We start from the raw sequence: 15193 nt of genomic DNA on the forward strand, positions 1-15193 counted from the left end.
ATCCTCTTTCTGGCAGGCTGTAAGGACTTCTGCCATTACCTTGCTGGGAGTCATGTATCTTTATATGGGACCTCCTTTGCGAATGTTTTTTGAGGATGAGAAGCCAGCCCTTCTCTCCCAGATAGATGCAGAATTTGAAAAGGTATGAAGTGTAGCTCTCTTACTACCAAGTATCATCAAAACTACTTGGAAACTTCAGTAGCTGGAATCTGTAGTAATATTGTGGTCTAACCTGTGTTTTTGTAAGTGAACCAGATTTTTTTAAGACAGCTCACCAAAGCAGCTGCAAACTTGTTATGTCTAGCTATGTCAATAGTTACTTTTTTTTTCATTACAGACTTAAAAAGTTTCTGGGTTGGTTTGAATAGTATAATGTCTATCACCCCGAGACAGCGCATTCATATCATGCAAGTGTTTTTATTTTTAATGTCAAATGAAAAACTGTGAAATAGGTGTTTCTGATTTTTGTGTTGCTTGCAGATGCAAGGGCAGACGGCACCAACCCCAACTCGTGGCATTTCCAGGCACAGTGGGGGAGGTGGGGATGATGGTGAGGAAGAAGAACAGGAGGATGTGGGGAATGATGTTGTGGATCTCTTGCCAAGAACAGATATTGGGTAGGTTTCAATTCTACAACCTGAAGACATACTTCCACTGCAATTCAAAACTTTGTGTTTATAAACACTTTCTAAGCAGAAATCTGTGGTGTTAAAGCACTCAAATACTAAAAGACACATAACTAAGAAAATGGGCTTTTTACCTTTTTTTTTTCCCCTCTTACAGTGATAAGATCACAGCTGAACTAGTGTCTAAGATTGGGGACAAAAACTGGAAGATCAGAAAGGAAGGTCTAGATGAAGTGACAAGCATAATAAATGATGCTAAGTTCATACAGCCAAACATAGGAGAACTTCCAGCTGCTTTGAAGAGTCGTCTCAATGACTCTAATAAAATCTTGGTATGTTATTCAAAATCCTGTTTCAGCTGTTCCCAGCTTAGAACTTAAAACAAACTATTTGTGATTTCTGAACCTTGCCTATTATTCATTCTGTTACAATGTCATGAAATCAACAGTTGTGTATTTCTAGATTGTATATTTGCTTATTTTTATAAGTATTTGTCTTTGTATTAAAAAATAAAGGCCTTCAAAAAAGGTAAAATCTACTCTACTCTGAATGTAATGCAAGCAAATTGAAAAAAACAACCAACCAACAACAAAAATGTTTGGATAATTGCTCCACTTGTGACAAAAGTGAAGTGTCCCTTCTTTGAAAATATTTTTAGTTGAACTTTAGTTTACTCAGAATACAGAAATCATATTTATCTGTGTGATTGATTTGAAGTCTGGAATAGATATCATTGAGCAGGCATTCTAAAGTAAAAGCCTAGATGTACAGCAGTGTTACTTTTCCCCATATGACTTGGAGTTTTGTGCACATGGTTGTAGCAGTATTTTATTCAAAGCCTTTTTATGTGCAGGTGCAACAAACACTGAGCATCCTTCAGCAGCTAGCAACGGCAATGGGTCCCAATATCAAACAGCATGTGAAAAATCTGGGCATTCCTGTCATTACAGTCCTAGGAGACAGTAAGGTAGGACACTCATGAAGTTCTCTTTCCTTTTTGCTGCTCATTATCTGAGCCATGCCTGAGAATAACTATTGCTGTTTGGACTTGCTTTTGAGAGGTGGATGGTAGTAAAAACTTCTTTGGAAGCTTACAAATTTTTTTGAAAGGTTCTTGCCTAAATGACAACTTACTATCCAAATATGAACGTGTGCCTGAATGTATGTTCTGCCTGAGGTGTATTCCTCTGCTTGTAAATAAACCCAGTCAGTGTCATAATTCAGCTTTTAAATGAAATGTGGTAACTCCTATGATACTTGCAATGCTGAAAATACACTATGTTAGACTCCAATCAAGTTTGCTTGGTAAAGTTGCTTGTAGAACTTCTGTTATTTTTAGCATATCAGTGTGGATTCCAATGTACATTATTGTCTTTGTGTCACCGTGTAGGAGACCTTTGAACTGTAGGTAGAAACGGGGCACTCACAACTGACACTGAAGCCTGTATAATGTCAGTGTTGAGCTTATCAAGGTGCTATGTCAAAATCAAAGCTAGGACCATGGGAAAGAGCTATTTGAAGCAATGGGGGAAGGAGGCTTGGGAAGATGCCAGTGTCTTATGCCAGAAGTGGTGGCATACTTCAGATATCTCTACTCTGAATGTGAGTAGGAAAAAGAGCAGAAACTGGATCTACCTGTCCCAAGCAATGGAAGGACTAGGACTGGTCCTAGGGCTAGATAAAAACTCTTAGTTGAAATTGCTTTCTCATTAAGAGTCTTAAACAACAGAGATTTTACATGACTCAGTTGGATTCTTCTTTTATTCACCAATTATCTTGAGAAAACAGCAAGCTTCCTTCAGTTCCAAGAACATGGTTTAAGGATAAGGCCAACTGTGATTAACTTGTACTGTTACAAAAATGCATAATACCAGTGTTACTTGTAAGCACTGTAATGCTTGCTGACAGAGGTTTGTATACTCATTCAAACATTGTTGCAGTAGATTTACATAGTTTATCCAATTGCTAGAGTTTTTGACGATGAGGAGGATCTTTTTTGGGCCCTACTTCGAAATGTTGATAGTGGACCCACTGAATAGTTGAGGAAAATCAACAGCTTGTAGCATGAGTGAAGACAAATTAAGTTTGAGTGATGGGAACCAAGGCCTTGTCAGAGAGGCTGATGAGTATCTATTTACGTGCAGCACAAGATTTGTTTCTTTTCTTCAATGAGATTAAAGATGGGACAAGTTATTTGCAAGGATGCTCACTTCTTGTTTAGACACATGCCTGGATGTTACCTTTGCTTTTAAAATTGATTCATACTAAAGCTAAATGAGTCTGTTACATTATCAGCTTGCTTCAGAAATTCAGTCTACAGGAGAGAGTCATATGTATGGAATCATGTCTATACTGATAACATTTTGAAGAACCATGGTTGTTAAGTATTCCATCTGACTCCTCCTGACTTTACATAGCTGCTTCAAAAAAGGGTGCTGTTCTAAATTTTGCTTGGAAAAAAACACTAAAAATGGAAATTGGTAGGAGTTAGAAGACTCCCCTGTTCCTGACTTGACTTTTGCTCATGTGTGTCCTAAATAAGAGTGCCTTAATAACAGGCTCCATAACCCACTTGCCTTGATTTATGAATGTGCTAAGTCTTTATTGAACTTATGTTTTAAAAATGATGGTAGGTAAGTATGGTGTCTGATTTGGTGATTTCTGCAGCTGATGCCATCACTAAAACTAAAATCTTCTGAATCTTAGACTTCTCGAGCCATGAAGAAATATAGATCTCAAAGCCTGTGATGTAGAAGCTTCTTGCTTTCATGGGAAGGATAAATCTATTGCCTTTTCTGTTGTAATCTTCTGACCTCTCGTTAGGATTATTATTCTTAAATCTTGTTCTTGCTACAGAATAATGTTCGTGCTGCTGCACTAGCAACTGTGAATGCCTGGGCTGAACAAACTGGCATGAAAGAGTGGTTGGAAGGGGAAGACCTGGCTGAGGAGCTGAAAAAAGAAAATCCTTTCCTGAGACAAGAGGTAGGCTTCTATTGAGTAAACTCTGTCTAATCAAAATAACCTTACTTGCCTATGGACTGTGTTTATCTATGCAGACTGAAATGACACAATGCTACCATTACATGAGTAAACAAGTAGCTGTGTCTACATACTGACATAGAATTGTTAAACCTCAAAAGGCTAATAATGAGCTTTGATCCTGATGATAGCTGTCATTCAGATTTCAGTGCCTCCAAAATGAAATTTTTGTCTATTTTGATCAGCATTTTAAGAGATAGTGTGTTTTCCCTCAAATTAACCACATAGTAATGAAGACCAGAAATGAAGTGGAGGCATTTAATATATTTGAGACTAATAAAGTGTAGCTGAAATTTTGATGTTACTTTCAAAAGGAAGAAACAGCCCATGCAGTCTTAAGAGACCAGGCTCCCAAGTTTTAAGACAGCTGGGTATTAACACACTGCACTTAATTTTTAAAATTTTTTTAATTGCTGACATGAAAATTGATGTTGGTTAAGAATATTTCTCTGAACAAATGTTGGGGTGGGGTGTTTTTCCTGCTTACATAGAGGTATGTGAAGGACTACTATTCAGGCTCTTGTGGCCTGACAGAGCGCTGTGAGCACTTATCCAAAAACTTTTAAAATAAAACTTTCTTTCAGCTTCTTGGTTGGTTGGCTGAGAAGTTGCCTACCCTCCGTTCTGTTCCTTCTGACCTACTCTTGTGTGTGCCTCACCTGTACTCCTGCCTTGAAGATCGAAATGGGGATGTGCGTAAAAAGGCGCAGGATGCCCTGCCGTTCTTTATGATGCATCTTGGCTTTGAGAAGATGGCAAAAGCCACCAGCAAGCTGAAGGTATTTCTATCACTGAGATTAGATAATGTGACCTTGAATGAGTGGATATTAACAAGTCGCATTTACAGTCTCATGGCATGCTATCTTGCATCATGTAAGCTTGTCTGCATTGAATATTTTCAGGGGAGGCTGAAAATAGTATCAGGAGACTGTGAGTTAGAGCTTTCTCTACCTCAAAGTCTACTGCTACCACAGGTTCATAACTTCAGGAGCTTGACATTTATTCATTCTGCTTTCCTTCTGAAAAAATCTACCTGCAGATAGCTTCCATACTGTCCAATTGTATGCCTTTGAACACATGCTTTAAGATGGCTTCTAGCAATTTGGTGTGTCTTATGGACTCTTGAGTAGCTTAATCACTGTTAGGGCACTCCATTAATGTCATAGGACTGCTCACCTAGAAGAGATTGCTGGTTCACATTTCCCATAGGTCTTGCAGAAGAAACTTAATGGAAAGGTGTTTTGTCTCAGAACAGAAATACCTGAAAACACTGATGTCCTGGAAGATGCTAAACAGAGAACAGCTTGTTTCAAACTACTGTCACTTTCCTTGTCTGTGGCACGTATTAGTAATCAGTATCACTAATCTTTCTGAATTTATCACTTTTTCCTCCCCGCTTCTGTTCTCTAGCCAACTTCCAAAGACCAGGTACTGGCCATGCTTGAGAAAGCCAAAGCCAACATGCCAGCCAAACCAGCTCCTCCTGCTAAAGCATCTTCCAGAGTGGTAGGGGGAGCTGCTCCAGCCAAATTCCAACCTGCATCAGGTAACTTCTCTTATGTTCTGGGAAACGACTGAGAAAAGGGTGGGTTTTGAAGCTTTTTGACATGCCAGAGGAAGAAACATACTTAGCAGGAGGAGAGGAATTCAATATAGTTAGGGTCACAAATAGCTGTGTAATCTACTGAGTTCTGCCTGCAGCTCTGGTCTTGCAGTTGAATCAGCTTCCAATATAGGAGGGTTTTTCCTTTCCACACAACCATCTGTCAGCTGCTCTTTGAAAATACCTGCTTGATATTCAAGCTAAACCCCATGGACTAGAGGGTTGGTTGTTTGGGTTTTTTTGTAATACTAATCTGATCTTAACTTTTTTTTAAAATGTTTTTGCATTAATTTTTATCTGGAGTATTTCTTCTGTATATTTCACTGTGGTGCTACCAGAATGCTTGTGCTGATGCATAAGACAGGGTAACAGGATCAAGGGACAAGTGATTTGAAGAAGCAGCCCTGCCTTATCTCTCTGCTGGGGCTAGCTTGCCTGCTCAAACTGGGTGCAACTACAGCTCTAGACATTAGCCTGCACAGTATATGTGTGTGTGCATTTTTAAATTTTGATAATGACAAATTTGCTAACATATTATGATCTTAATTATGAAGACTTTGTATGCTAACATGGAATTTAAGGAACTTATTTTATGGGTCTAAAATCCTCAGATCTCTGTGTGATAAGCATATTTTATCCATGAACAGTTTTTCTTCTGTCCTAAGAATGGAAAACTGTGCTGACCTAAAATGGGCTTGTTGGTAGTTTGAAATGGTCTATTGTTTCTCCAGCACTTGCTGAAGATTCAGGGTCCAATACCATGGAATCCAAGCCTGATCCAAAAAAAGCCAAAGCAGGAGGAACCTCCTCTAAAGCTAAGGTATGTTGATTTCATTATGTATAAAATCAGTTCTATAAAGTTAATAGCTGTAGTTTGTTAATGTATTATAGGTAGAAGACTATAGCCCTTGCTAGGGCCTGCTTTTACTGGGAATCTTTATGCTTGTATGAGTTCTGAAATGGCAGGTCTTCCCATATCGCTTACTTAATCTCTACTTTTGTCTTTATTTAGTTCTTAAAGTTTGTGTTGTCAGAAATGCAGTCTTGTGAGCAGCTCGGTCTATGTTCTAAATCTGCTTGACCTTCTTAATTTTGTGCTGTTGAGAATTCGTTCTTACCATTGCAGTTCCAATGTTATACTTTGAACAGTAATTTTGAACCCATGTATCAAAAGAAATTAATCTCTCCTTTGCCATATGAAGGGTAAAATGTTCTCGGTCACACATGCAAAAAGGGCAGGAAGATGCTTAAATGCATAATAATAATCTCAACTGATTACATTTGAATTTGTGGCTAGGCTTTTCTGTTGTTTTGTGTTAAAGTAATTTTTTTTGCTATTAACTTTAAAGTTTGTCCTGTGTGTGTATAACTGAAAAAAAGCCAAATTGTTCTACAGTCCCGTTGCCTCCATTGTCTAAAGTAGTGTTGTGATGAGAACATTTGATGTAGGTTCAAATTCGTGGCAGGAATGAATGGAACAAACCTGGAAGGATGTTGTAGATTTGTCTAAGTCGATGTGTTCTTCTGTCAAAACTCTGATGCTAGAGTTGATGCCTTTGCTGTGAACACATTAAAAGGTTTGGAATGGTAACTCTTAAGAGTAAATGGCTGTCTAACAACAAAGCCTTTTCTGTGGCTTATTTACAGCAGTCAGATGTTAATAGCAGTATGTCCAAGGGCAATACCAGCCTGTCCAAAGCTAATACAAGCCTCAGCAAAGGCAGTACAAGTCTGACAAAGAGCAAATCTATCAAACAGGTACCCCGTTGGGTTTTAGGGATGCGTGTGGGTGACTAGCACACTGAGAGTGATGTGTTGTATTTCACAGGGTACTACTGTGCACACTGTCATGGGTATTGCTTCCACAGCAGCAGAGCACATACTTCTAAAATTCTAATCAACATTATTCTTCCAGCTTCTCTCTGGCTCTTGTACACATAGGCAGCATGAGGTTGGCTGGTATCTAACGCTTGCAATTGATAGGACTGAGGCATACGTAGGTCTTGTGTTGCCTGTTAATACCTTGCTTTTTTCAGGGTGTACAGGGGAAGAAAGTGCTAAGCAAGCCTAATCTGAAAGAAGATGATGATAAATCGGGTCCTATTTTTATCGTAGTCCCAAATGGGAAAGAACAGAGAATGAAAGATGAGAAAGGTCTGAAGGTGAGAAAAATCTGAATGTATTCACAAGTGTTGAAGGAGTGTAATTTTAATGCATTCTTTTGGTTTTTAATGTAGAATTAAATATGCTGTGGTATGAAAGTGATAGTCTCTGTCCATCCCTTAAATTGATTATCTAGTTTTCAGTTGACCTTCTCAGGCCAATATCTGATTTATTGTGGTGTTTCTGTTCTGATTTTCAAATGTTGTGCATTTATACACTCTTATAAAAGCCAAAGGCCTTTTTATAACTTCTAAGAGGTGGTCTTCAGTTGTGAAGTATCATCAAGTTTTTACCTGAAAACAGTTGACTAATTTCAGAGTTCTAGGATATATGCTTTAATATACTTACTTTGAACAGCCTTACTTCTCAAGCTTGTCTTTTGTAGGGAAATTCTGTTACCTAAAACATGCATGTTATTTGTAACTTGCTAGTAAATAGGCCTATCTATAGCTTAAAAACAACCACTTTAAGTGATAATAATTAAGATAATGGCCTAAAGATAACCACTCCACATAGAGAAAATTTTTCATGGAAGCCAAGGTGAGCAAACACCACTGATTTTGTTGTTGTTGTTGATAATGAGAAGACTTTTAATTCTGCTTTAGAATCTGTTTTTAAAGGAATGCAATTTGCAGATTCTTTCAGGAAGAAAAGGTATTGCTTGCTTTGAGTTGCAAATGCTACCTTTTACAGGTGTTAAAGTGGAATTTCACTACTCCCCGTGATGAGTATATTGAGCAACTAAAAACTCAGATGTCCAGTTGTGTGGCCAAATGGCTACAGGATGAGATGTTTCATGCAGACTTTCAGCACCACAACAAAGCACTGGCTGTTATGATTGAGGTGAGTTTGGATCTGTGGTAGTAGATGATGTTGTGTAGAATTATTCTCTGCTAAGAAAGATTCTGCTTGAATTAACATCAAATCGGAATTCTCTGAGGAGCCGGGGGCCATTGTTCTGTGAAGCTGAAACCTTAACGTACATAAAAATAATTTTCAGAGGCATAATGAAGTTGGTATTAATATTGTTTCTTGGGAAAAGGGAAAATTTCCTCACTGGAGACTTCTCTTAGAATTCCAGAAAGCTGTGTAAGTTTAAAAGTGAGTACTTATGATTCTAGGAATCAACCAATAAATGTAGACCGTCTTATCAGGCATATCTTTTCCTTATTCTCTGTTCTTTTCTTGAACAGAGTGTTTCATTTTGCACAACTTTTTTTTTCTCTCCTTCAAGCACTTGGAAAGTGAAAAAGATGGAGTCATCAGCTGCCTGGATCTGATCTTAAAATGGCTTACCCTGCGGTTCTTTGATACCAACACAAGTGTTTTGATGAAAGCACTTGAATACCTTAAATTGCTTTTCAATTTGCTGAGTCAAGAAGAGTATCACCTTACTGAAAATGAAGCATCCTCTTTCATCCCATATCTTATCCTAAAGGTACAGTTCATTGTACAGAAACTAACCTTTATTTTTCATGAGGAATATGGCAGGATACCATCAAATACTGTAATATGTTCATTCCAAATATATTGTGAATAGTGTTAAATTGAGTTGGTGGCCGGTCACAAGTGGTGTTCCCCAGGGCTCAGTATTGGGGCCACTTCTGTTTAATATCTTTATCAATGATCTGGATGAGGGGATCGAGTGCACCCTCATCAAGTTTGCAGACAACACTAAGCTGGGCAGGAGGGTTGATCTGCTTGAGGGTAGGAAGGCTCTACAGAGGGTTCTGGACAGGCTGGATCAATGGGCCAGGGCCAGTTGTATGAGGTTCAACAAGGCCAAGTGCCAGGTCCTGCACTTTGGTCACAACAACCCCATGCAACGCTAAAGGCTTGGGGAAGGGTGGCTGGAAAGCTGCCCAGCAGAAAAAGACCTGGGGGTGTTGGTCAACAGCCAGCTGAATATGAGCCAGCAGTGTGCCCAGGTTGCCAAGGTAGCCAATGGCATCCTGGCTGGTATCAGAAATAGTGCCGCCAGCAGGACTAGGCAAGTGATCGTCCCCCTGTACTGGCACTGGTGAGGCCACACCTTGAATACCGTGTTCAGTTTTGAGCCCCTCACTACAAAAAGATGCTGAGGTGCTGGAGCATGTCCAAAGAAGGGCAACGAAGCTAGTGAAGGGTCTAGAGAACAAGCCTTGTGAGGAGCAGATGAGGGAACTGAGGGTTGTTTAGTCTGGAGAAAAGGAGGCTGAGGGGAGACCCTATCGTTCTCTACAACTACCTGAAAGGAGGTTATAGCAAGGTGGGTGTCAGTCTCCCAAATAACAAACGATAGGACAAGAGGAAATGGCCTCAAGTAGTGCCAGTGGAGGTTTATATTGGGTATTGGGAAAAATTTCTTTACCGAAAGGTTTGTCAAGCATTGGAACAGGCTGCCCAGGGAAGTGGTCCATCATGCCTGGAGGTATTTAAAAGAAGTGTAGATGTGGCACTTAGGGACATGGTGGTTTAGTGGTGGACTTGGCAGTGCTAGCTAGGTTAATGGTTGGACTCGATGATCTTAAAGGTCTTTTCCAAACTAAACAATTCTGTGATTCTATATTGCATATTTGCCTTTAGAAGCCATTTACCAAAAAGGGTTTTTGCATTGAGAATAATTCTGGGTTTCCTAACATTATTTAGACTAATTGACAGTAACATGAGACTGTTTAAAATATTCTGTATTTCTTCCCCTCTTTTTTTTTTTTTTTTTGACTTTTCCACTAGGTAGGAGAACCGAAAGATGTCATCCGCAAGGATGTACGTGCCATTCTGAACAGGATGTGTCTCATCTATCCAGCCAGCAAGATGTTCACTTTCATCATGGAGGGGACAAAATCCAAAAACTCAAAACAGCGTGCAGGTGGGAAATAGCATGATGAACTGGGCAATTGCAAAGTACTTGAAATTGCTTTGTTTTGCATCTTGAAAAACCCAGCATAATAATGTTTGGTGGAATATGACATTTGCCTCTTTGTAGAATTTTATGCAAATGCTTGTAATTTTTTAAAGGATTGGATTTTAAAGTAGTATCATCTTGCTTTTTATTTTTGGTGTCTTCGTACCTTCCAAAGATGAGAAATCTGTTTAAATTGCTCTCAGCATTAAGGTTGAGTCTCCCTTGAGTGGGCTTGTTGTCTTAGCGAAACAGTACTGGGGAGAACAGTGACAGTACTATTGTCCAAGTGACTAAGGGAATCAGTTAATCTGATTAAGACTTTAGAAAGAAATGTCTCTACACTGTACATCTGTCTCAACTTTATTACAGAATTTATTTGTGGTATGGTGTTTGTAGTTCAAACAACTCCCTAGTCACCTTGAAAATGTCTTATCCTGATATAACCAGGAAGTTAAACTATATACATGATATATAGCATTGCAAGCTCACAATTGTCTAAACCACCTAGATGTGACAGTAACTGTAACATTGCTCATATATGGTAATGGGAAATATTTGAAGAGTATAGGGATGACTGACAGCTTTTTAGATACTATATGTGTGAAGTAGTCTGAACCATTAGTTTACTAATCATCCCATAAATCACCTGGAGTATATCTATCATCAGCACCGTGATTGACACTTCTCTGCAGTGAATGTTCAAGTTGTGCAAGCAACACAGAAGTTGGGAGGGCTCTCTTCCCAGCAGCTTTAAACTTGAATGTGCACGTGTCATTTTCTTCCTTTAGAATGCCTGGAAGAGCTTGGATGTCTGGTTGAATCATATGGCATGAATGTATGCCAGCCAACTCCAGGGAAAGCCTTAAAAGAGATGGCAACTCATATTGGTGATAGGGACAACACTGTGCGCAATGCTGCACTGAACACCATTGTGACTGTCTATAATGTTCATGGCGACCAAGTGTTCAAGCTGATTGGAAATGTGAGTGTAACTGGAAATAAGATTTTTTTTTTAACTTTTTTTTTCAAATCCTTATGCTTTTGTAGGGTTTAGCACTGTTTTGCTTGTGATTGGTTGTGGTATATCTTGCTGTTGGTGTCGAGAGCATTTTGTAATGTTGAAAATAACTTGCAACACCATAGATCCACTAAAAGTTAATTGTTAGTTAATTCCTCATTGTGCGATATATAACCTGGGTGTTCATGAATGAAAAACTAAATTGGAAAAAATGAGCAAAACACTGACTTTCATGGGAATTAAATTGTTTATAAAGAGTAACTTGCTTTATAGTCAACTGTATAGGTAACACTTGTGATTTAGAATTGTATTTGGATAACTTGGTCAAAAAAGGCTAGTTGTTGGGGCTTCATCAAGTACTCAGCTTTTTTTTTTTAATGCCCGTTTCCACTAACTGCTTTGTAGTTGAAGTCTGGTAAGTTTAGTTTGCTTTGTCTTACTGTGTTCCAGTGCTTAAGGGCTGTGTCAGTACTGTGTTGCTTTGTATTGCTGCTGTTTTATTCTCTGGAAATCATACTTAGCCATTTCATCTAAAGTGCAGTGAAAGTTAAAGGTGGCAAAACTCACTTTTCAGTCTCCAGCAGTGGAAAGCAAGGTCACTGTGTTGTCTACAATTACTGTGCGTAACAGATTAAGTGTACTGAATTCTAACCTGAATCAAGAGCTGTTAGACCATTTTTTCCTGTTCTGTTCTCTGATTTTTGTGGTCCTGGTAATGTTTCTAGCAGCACTTAAACTGATTACAATATGATAGATATGTTAATGCCTGTACAAATTTTTTGCATTCTGTTATATGCCATAGTGCATACAAGCTATTGGATGGATGTTTTATGGAGTATGACGAACAGGAAAGTAAGGCTGCCTTCCCCCCCCCCCCCCCCCCCCTTTTTTTTTTCCAATTTCCTGAAATGTTGAAATTTTATGTGACTTATTTTTTCTGGTAACCATTTCCATGAAAATTAGTGTTGCATTTTCATTAACATTTTAGATTCCCATCTTATTTTAACTATTGTTCAGAGTGCAATCTGCTGCCTTCTCAGAGTTGCATAGTCCATTTGCTTTTGGATTTTCAAGGTTAAGAAAAGAACTGTAGCACCTTGAATAATTCAACCCCTTCTAACCATGGCTTTTTGAGCTTCAGTATGGTCCATCTAGTCCCCAAATGTATGGCTTTTCAGGAAGGTTTCCAAATCATAGGGATGCTGGAGAGTACTTCCCACAAAATTGTCATGGCTACTTTTGTTCAAATGTAGTCATTGGTAACCTTTGGCCCTGTAGGTAAGCAGATAAATATGATTCTTTTCACTACATGAGTTGGAGTGTTCAGTTGGCTTACCTTGTGTTCAGGGTGAATTAAGAGTACATTGAACAGGTCAACTGTTAGAAGGACTCTGGCTTCTGTGGTAGGGTCCATGGCGTTAAAGCATTGCCTGGGTTCTGTAGGGGCTGTAGGAAGGTGGGTGAGGATTTTTTGGTTGGTTGGTTTTTTGCAGCAACACAAGCAACAATTAGAAACACATGGTAGTACCATAGTTTGAGTTCAAGGTGGCTTGTTTCTTGGATATTATGTGGGCTAGAAATAGCTGTGTTCAGTATTACAGCTTGTCAGTGTGGGTTAATTAGCTCCTGAAGTAGCACCTGGCAGTCCAGAGTGGCCCTATTGGATTGCTGATGGATGGTAGTATTGACAGTTCATACCCTTGGTATTGGAGAACTTCAGTCCTCAATAATAAGTGGCATACCTCCTGTAGGTGACCAAGATTTCTAAAATCCATACAACTCAAATTGAGTGAAAGCGTTGTGTGTTATAGCTTTCTGAGAAAGACATGAGCATGCTGGAGGAAAGAATAAAACGGTCAGCCAAGAGACCGTCTGCTGCTCCAGTGAGACAGGCAGAGGAGAAACCTCAGCGTACTCAAAACATCAGTGCTAATGCTAGCATGCTGCGGAAAGGACCAGCTGAGGACATGTCCTCCAAACTCAAGTATGTAATGATAAATTATGGTCTGTAGCCTGCATAGTGTATGTGCTAATATCATGTCTGGCAATGTTATTTTAGTTCTTGTATCATCATCTTTGCATGTTGTGAAAATTGGCCAAATAATATAAAACAAAATGTCTGAAACTTTTTTTGTCTTGTCTGTCTTGAAATCTTTCTAAATGGTCTTGTGCCTTTTTTCACTGCTTCTCCATGGACAGAATTATGTATCGCACTTATAGGATGTAAGTACTGCCCACTAACTCCTTGGTAGCAAGGCTCTTGTATCTTTCAATTTCTACCCTAGTCATCCCTTTCTGAGGGTGACAGGTTTACCATAGCAAATTCTAGGTTATTTACAGGTCTCTGACTTAAAGAAAGAAACCAAAAATACAGGTTTCTGCCAAGGTGACTATAGATCAAACTGCAGGCAGACATGGCCCTTCCACATTAAGCAGCTGTTAGAAATATTGGGTGACCTTCCTATGTGTTACATTAAACTTGGTGTTGATTGGACCCTGTTCTTAACTTGTTAGGGCAGACATACAGCGCAGAACTGGATGAGCATGTGTGGATTGTAGAGCCTGGGGCAACAGTACCCCCTTGCTCATTATCTTGGAATAAAAGTCCCTGTTGAGAACTACGTATTAGAACGTTTCCTTGAAAAATCTGATATGCAGTACAAGTCATGTGGGATGCTAGGAGTCCTAGGTTCAGATGAGTTTGCAAGGTTGCTATGTATGTATGCATCCTATCCATCATTTTAAAAAAAAAAAAAAAAAAAGCAGCCTGCTCACTAACACTGTATTCCATTAATACTACTTTAAACTGTGCTAGATATCTCTCAAAATGAACCAGTGCATACCTATCATAGATGCAGAGGGTCTCATGGTGGGTTATAAGAGAAACGAGGAAGGCAAGTCACTAGCAGCTGCTCCTCTGGCCTACAAAAGCTTATTTTACTAATGGCTAGGGGAAAGGCAAAGGGGGTTATTATGGGGCTTGAATAAAATCAGAACTTCAAAATCTGTGCTATTCTGTTATGAGAGCTTTAGGGCTACCAGTGGATGCTAGTGCTAGTACTCTCGCCTCTTGTGTATATATAATAAACATTTCTCTCCTGGTTTCTATAGCCAAAATCGCAACATGGGCAGTCACTCTGAGACAACACATACAGTTCCACGGGAATTTCAGCTGGATCTTGATGAAATTGAAAATGACAATGGTACTGTCAGATGTGAGATGCCAGCACTTGTACAGCACAAACTAGATGACATCTTTGAGCCAGTCTTGATTCCTGAGCCCAAGTGAGTCTAGTCTTAACTCCTAAGTGAAACCAGTAGGGCTACTTAAAAACTATTTTGAGAAGCTGAATTGACCGTGCTAGTTTCTACATTCAGACTTGTTTACACAAGAAAGTAGTGTCAGCTAATTTGAAGAGAGATGTTAAAGTGACAGTCTGTTGTACTGTTCTGGAATCTGGAGAGCAGTTATTTCTAATGAAAAACCTGAGTTCTGCTTATATGTTTTTATAGTAAAAGTCTCTTGAGTTTGTAAGTGCATCATCAGTCAGTGTCTTTAAAAGTAGTGTAATAGATGTGTTAAAAGGAATGATTCCTTCCTTGAGTATTCTCTGTGAAGAATGAAGTCCTTTTCCCTTGTCTCTAAATGGTCAATGAAATATAGCAGTTCAGTGTAAATTAGAGCTATCTCTCCAAAGAGTAATGAAACCTGTTTTCTTCAACTGTTCAGAATCCGTGCTGTATCCCCACACTTTGATGACATGCACAGTAACACAGCTTCTACTATCAACTTTGTCATTTCCCAAGTAGCCAGTGGTGATATAAATACAAGCATCCAGGCTCTGGCACAGGTAAGT

The 15193-nt window shown here is 39.1% G+C and overlaps 1 protein-coding gene across 4 annotated transcripts in view; it reads left to right on the top strand.

The window, feature by feature from the left end:
* The window catches only part of CKAP5 (cytoskeleton associated protein 5), a 54975-nt gene that overhangs the window by 30219 nt on the left and 9563 nt on the right, over window positions 1-15193 (top strand). For 3 of the 4 annotated variants that reach the window (XM_052782020.1, XM_052782022.1, XM_052782021.1), the window contains exons 20-36: window positions 17-142; window positions 481-617; window positions 784-958; window positions 1480-1593; window positions 3483-3611; window positions 4253-4447; window positions 5079-5214; window positions 6003-6091; window positions 7308-7433; window positions 8128-8277; window positions 8669-8872; window positions 10147-10282; window positions 11107-11300; window positions 13148-13320; window positions 13536-13559; window positions 14448-14621; window positions 15067-15187. In XM_052782020.1, coding sequence (XP_052637980.1) covers window positions 17-142; window positions 481-617; window positions 784-958; window positions 1480-1593; window positions 3483-3611; window positions 4253-4447; window positions 5079-5214; window positions 6003-6091; window positions 7308-7433; window positions 8128-8277; window positions 8669-8872; window positions 10147-10282; window positions 11107-11300; window positions 13148-13320; window positions 13536-13559; window positions 14448-14621; window positions 15067-15187 — 2403 coding nt within the window. The remainder of the gene's footprint in view (window positions 1-16; window positions 143-480; window positions 618-783; window positions 959-1479; window positions 1594-3482; window positions 3612-4252; window positions 4448-5078; window positions 5215-6002; window positions 6092-7307; window positions 7434-8127; window positions 8278-8668; window positions 8873-10146; window positions 10283-11106; window positions 11301-13147; window positions 13321-13535; window positions 13560-14447; window positions 14622-15066; window positions 15188-15193) is intronic. The other variant, XM_052782023.1, reaches the window with a different exon arrangement.

Source organism: Harpia harpyja, chromosome 3 (assembly GCF_026419915.1).
Source record: "Harpia harpyja isolate bHarHar1 chromosome 3, bHarHar1 primary haplotype, whole genome shotgun sequence".
NCBI classification, from domain to species: domain Eukaryota; kingdom Metazoa; phylum Chordata; class Aves; order Accipitriformes; family Accipitridae; genus Harpia; species Harpia harpyja.